This window comes from Gavialis gangeticus, unplaced genomic scaffold (assembly GCF_001723915.1).
Source record: "Gavialis gangeticus isolate Ggan-Ray unplaced genomic scaffold, GavGan_comp1, whole genome shotgun sequence".
Classification (NCBI taxonomy): Eukaryota; Metazoa; Chordata; order Crocodylia; family Gavialidae; genus Gavialis; species Gavialis gangeticus.
The window spans coordinates 16,675,794-16,680,988 of NW_017729029.1; the positions used below are offsets into that span (position 1 = coordinate 16,675,794).

Below are 5,195 nucleotides of genomic sequence, written 5' to 3' on the forward strand. Positions count from 1 at the left end.
CCCGTCTGCAGCGGCGGAGGAGCCCCGCGGCGCTGTCCCGGGTCGGCGCTCGGCCGCGGGCGGTTCCCGCCGGTCGGGGCAGCAGGACCGGGACGCGCTGGAGTTGCCATCTTCCCCTTCCCCCGCTGGAGCCGCGTCTGGGCCCTGTGGGATGGCCGTGGGGGGCTGACGGCGCCGCCCCTCGGCCGCGCTGACAGCTCCTAGGCCGGGGCACCGAGGGGGCTGGAGGGACCGGGCTTCCCAGGATGGACAGCGCGTGCGAGGGCTCCATCAGGGAGTGCTCGGAGCAGCCGTCCTTCGAGGAGAAAACAGGGGAGCCCCAAGCATCCCCCAAGGCAAAGCTGCCGCTGGGCATCCTCTTCTCCACGCTTTTGTTCTGCGGCGAGTCGGTGGCGGCCGGAATCCTGTGCTTCTCTTACAGCCACTCCGACGACCGCTTCTGGCTGACGCTGACCATCTTCTTCATGGTGTGTCCGTCCATCCTGGTCCAGCTGACGCTTATTTTTATTCACCGGGATTTGACCAGTGACAAGCCACTGATCCTCCTGATGCACCTTCTTCAACTGGGGCCTGTCATCAGGTGAGCAAAGGTGCCTCCAACCTCCCCTGTCCTAAATAGCCCCTGCCCAGCCCCAGGAACCAAATCTGAGATGACTTAGTGGCTTGAATCAGGTCCTCAAACTTTGTGTGACAACTTGGGAAGCTTTTGAGTGTTCACAGCTGGAATCAGTGTCCAGGATATTGCCAGCGTGCTGCCTGTGTCCCTGCAGTTCTGTGCTGTTCACATTGTTTGCACAGCACTTTGCCACTGGAAGGTATCTTGTGGGATAAATACCAGGGCTACTGGAGGGAGCTCCAGCTGTGGGATAGCTCCTGTCCCTGGCAATGGCTGTGGAGGAGCTCCTTGTATTTCCTGTGGTCCAGGCTAGATATGGGGCCCAGGAACTCATGCTCCTTCTTTTAGTTTCTTTGTGTGAGGTTTCAGACTCTTATGTTCCTTGTCCTCCTTCTCCGAGCAGGCAGAGGGTGCTTCCATAGGGTCAAGTAAAGTTTTAGAATGATGTAATTTTTAGCAAAACCTCCAAAGGCATTTCATTATCCCAGAATAGCTCCTGTTCCCTGTCTGCACCTCTGCCCACAGGCAGCCCTTCCTCCCCACCCCTAGCTGTACCTCTCTTCCTCATAACACTTTTGCCAATAAACCACAGGAGTTTCTAGAGAGCTTGCTCCTCTCTGGTATTGCCACATTGACCTGAGAGAGGCCTGCTGGAGCTTATCAAGGGACCTTATCTGGTTTCTGCCCTCCCATCACATCCTCTCCACCCCTGTTCCCCTCACAGTGAAGTCTCCCTCTCTGTCTATCTGGAGGGAGGGTGGAGTTACTGTCTCTGTAAGCTTGTACCCAGGCTCTCTAACAAAGGTCTCCTTTTCATAGCTGCTTTTCTCAGACAGCACTTCCCTTTCCTTCAGTTTTGTGAGATGTTAAAGAGACCAGGAAGAGTTGGCTTGTGGTATCTGTGTACTAGCAACTCTGTGGGCATGGGAATGAAGCCTCTGACTAAAGGAAGGCAGCTGCTGCCTTGGGTTTGATGCTGTGAGGTGCGGGGGAAGAGCATGTGGCAGTGTGAAAACTGGAATAGAAAACTTACAGCATATTTGCATGACTGGGAAGAGAGCACCCCAGCTAATTGCAGTCCTCAGCCCAAAGGATAGTGGAGAAGGAGTTGGCAGCAGAAGAGGCAGGAAACAGTGAGGAAAGATACCTGCATCCCATTCTTGGACAATGACTGATGGGCACTGTGCTCAAGATGGGAGCACTCCCATTAGTAATTCTGTCAACTCCATCCGGCAACACAGCCTGTTTTCACATAGAGTAGGTGGTGCAAAAAGCCATGCCAGCTGCATCAGAGCTCATTAAAGGCATAAAACCATATAAAAACCTGTTTATTTCTAGCTAGGCTGCATAACAGACTAGGTGTGTCTCAGCCTCTCCCACTGGCTTCCCTGAAAGGGTGGGGCTCACACTTTGCCCTGGGATGCAGTCAGGTAGTGTTTTTAGTTGTCTCCATGGAGAGCTGGGAAGGAGATGAGCAGAGCCAAGCAATGCAGCTTGCAGCTTGTATCAAAACAGCTAGTTCAGAGATGTACCCAGAAGCCCCCAGGGACTTGAGCTGTTGCTACATCCTGTCACAGGAAGCTGAGAAGGGGCAATCCCATGGTGTCCCTCTCATGAAGCCATACTAATGGGCTCATGTTCCATTTTGCATAGGTTCTAAAGAGAAAACACTGTCCTTTAACACTGAATTTCCAGGGTTTGGGCAACTTCACTCTGGTCACCTAATAAGAGTTAAATGGTTTTTGTAACACATTGCCAAGTCTTACAGTAGCACAGCTTGTACCATTACAGGCCACCTGCATGTTTTCTTGAGTTTGACACCTTGCATGAAATGCCTTGATTCTCATTACTGCATGATATTTCTCTATATAAAAGCATGTGGTAGGATTTCTCTATGGTGGGTCAGTGCTGCATATGGCCTCCATGCATTTCAACTGCAGAGGGCCAAATGCAGAGTGTCTGCAGTGCCTCTTACAGTGCTTGCAAGCATCTTGTTCTTGTGAGAGACATTCAGGGCTATTCCAGAGAAAGCTGCCTGGTTTATGCAAATTATTGCAAACAAAGCCTTGCAGTCAAAGCTGACCAGAGCTGAACATATTGTTTCACCTGGTTTTGATGAAATGCCATAAATCATCTCTGATTCACTTGAAGCTTGTCCTTTTGGAGCAGCTGGGTTTCATATTGTTGTCACAAAACATGATCCAGGTGAGGCTTAGGCTTTTGTAAGAGACATTCTACAAAGATCTAATTCCACCTTGATCTGAGAAACAGCAGTTGCTTTTGTTTCATTAACTTTCCCAGTAAAACTTTCACCACTTGTCCTAGAGGTCCTTAGTTTTCAAGCAGAAGCCAAGCCTACACAGATGTTAGTTTTCTTCAGCAGACCACTTTGAACACGTGCGTTTTTCTTGGCTGATGGAGATCATGCGGCTCAGGTGGGCTGGAGTTCAAATGCTGAACTGATGAGGCTGGCACTGAAGCAGCAAAATGGCGGATTTAGACAGAAGCCCAAACCCCTGCATGTTTCAGAGATGTACTGTAGGGAGGAGTCTCCAGGGCTGGCAAAGCCAACCATAAGCTTCCACCCAAAACATAGCAGAGGGACTTTTTCCCAACTCTCTGTTTACTAGGAACAGTGGTGGGCTGGCTGAGGAAAGACTCCTGCTTCCTGCAGAAGATAAAACACAGTGCATAAACAATTCATTTGGCCTGCAAGAGCTGTTATCCCAGTAGGGTATGAATGGACATCACACACACATACGCAAACTTAGTACCTTGCTATTTTCAAGCATGGCAGCAGAAGAGGCAGCATTCTGTGTTATATGCTTCCCACAATGCAAACCTAGTGCTCTGCCCTTCAATATCTGCATCAGGATGGTGTTTGCCATGCTGCGCTCTCTTGCCAGTTGCCTGAGTGGGAGCAGCAACATTCTGAGTAGAAGTGGGGCACGTGCTCTCTATGGCCTTATGACTATGGGCATGTGTGGCACTGGCAGCTCAGGAAGTTAAGATATTGGGGACCCCACTGAGCATCACAAGGATGGTGCTGTCCACATCAGATGAGGATGTGGAAGATGGGATACTGCTGACATGGAGGGGCTTGCATGGAGGGTCTGTGTGCTGGCTGGGCTGATGGGCTGCTTTGTTTGTGCAGGTGTGTGGAAGCCCTGGTGGTTTACTGCACCTCAGGGCAGGAGGAGGAGCCTTATGTCACCATCACACGTAAGAAGAAACTCAAGAAAGGCTACGAGGTGGAGATGGAGCAGGAGGTCGGCCACACAGTCCGCAGGCTGGTCACACATCGCAATGCCTTCAAGCGTGTTGCAGTGATCCAGGCCTTCCTGGGCTCCACCCCACAGCTCACACTGCAGCTCTACATCAGCATCATCGAGAAATATGTTCCTATTGCCAGAGGTAAAGAAGAAACAGGGCAGCACAGTTAGTAAGGAGTGAGGCTCAGGAAACAGGCTTAGAGCCTTGAGTGCTCCTCTGTCTCCGAAGAGCCTGCCAATATACAGTGGAAATATGAGAATGGGCTAGACCTCTGATTCACCCTGCAACACGGAAAGTAATGGCTCCCAGGACAGAAGGTGGTAGCAGTGCCACAACAGGCTAGCAGAGGGGGTGCATAGCAGTTCAGTATGCACTTGAAATTACAGCAGCTATTTAGGTAGTACAGTCAGACCTGTAGGTGATATCTGTCCAGATCCTGTTACAGGCAGGAGCATACTGAGCAGGTTAGGGGGGCACATCTAAATCAGATGTGGTGGACACTAGCTGCTACGGCCAATGTGCGAGTCTTCTCAGTGTGATATACTGCCTGAAATGGTTGGGAGCCTCTCTAGAACCAGTTTTGTTTATCTTCCATGTAGGATTCTACTTGTTCTAGGTTAGAATAAATACCTGTCAGGTGTAGGATGGATAGTTCAGCAGTTGGGCAGTGGACTGGGTTTAGGATAGCTGGGTCCTTGGCTTAGCCACAGGCTGTCTGGATGGCATTAGGAGAATTGCATAATCTCTTTTTTCGCAGTTTGTAAACTAGGAATAATACTTCCCTACCTCACAGGAATGTTGTGAAGCCATAGTCTGTTAATGAATGTGAGATGCTCTGATACTATGGTGATTATGGCAGAAGAAAAAGTAAGTCAGCTACCTTCCCAGGGTATAGTAACCTAAGGCTTCAACAGCTCTCATAACTGGAAGAGAGATGTTTCTTTCCGCATCTCCTGGAGAAATTTTCTGACCAAGAGTTCATCATCTTGCGCTTTAAAAAAAACAATTTTAGTCAACTTAAATTGAATGCATCTTAATGCTGGTTAAATCCTCCCACTAGGTGTATATTTGCTACTGCAGCTGCATCCCAGCTAATGGCAGTTGTGGTGTCTACTGAACACCATAAAGCTGCTTGAGCCCAAATTCAGCAGTCACTTGGTCGGCTGAGTAACCCTGCAGATCTCCAGAGCACTACTCACATGCCTGAAGTCATTTCTGTGTTTAAATGTTTGCCATGTCACAGCAGGGCATACAGCCAGCTCCTAACTTTACAGGGTCAGTGTGTCTACAAGCTACAGAAACAGCA

General features: G+C 49.8%; 1 protein-coding gene across 1 annotated transcript in view; it reads left to right on the forward strand.

Moving 5' to 3' along the window:
- Positions 1-54: 54 nt before the first annotated feature.
- Positions 55-5,195, forward strand: part of XKRX (XK related, X-linked) — a 16,254-nt gene continuing 11,113 nt past the window's right edge. The window contains exons 1-2 of the mRNA XM_019521361.1: positions 55-580; positions 3,771-4,030. Of these exons, the coding sequence (XP_019376906.1) occupies positions 246-580; positions 3,771-4,030 (595 nt within the window). The 5' untranslated portion in view covers positions 55-245. The remainder of the gene's footprint in view (positions 581-3,770; positions 4,031-5,195) is intronic.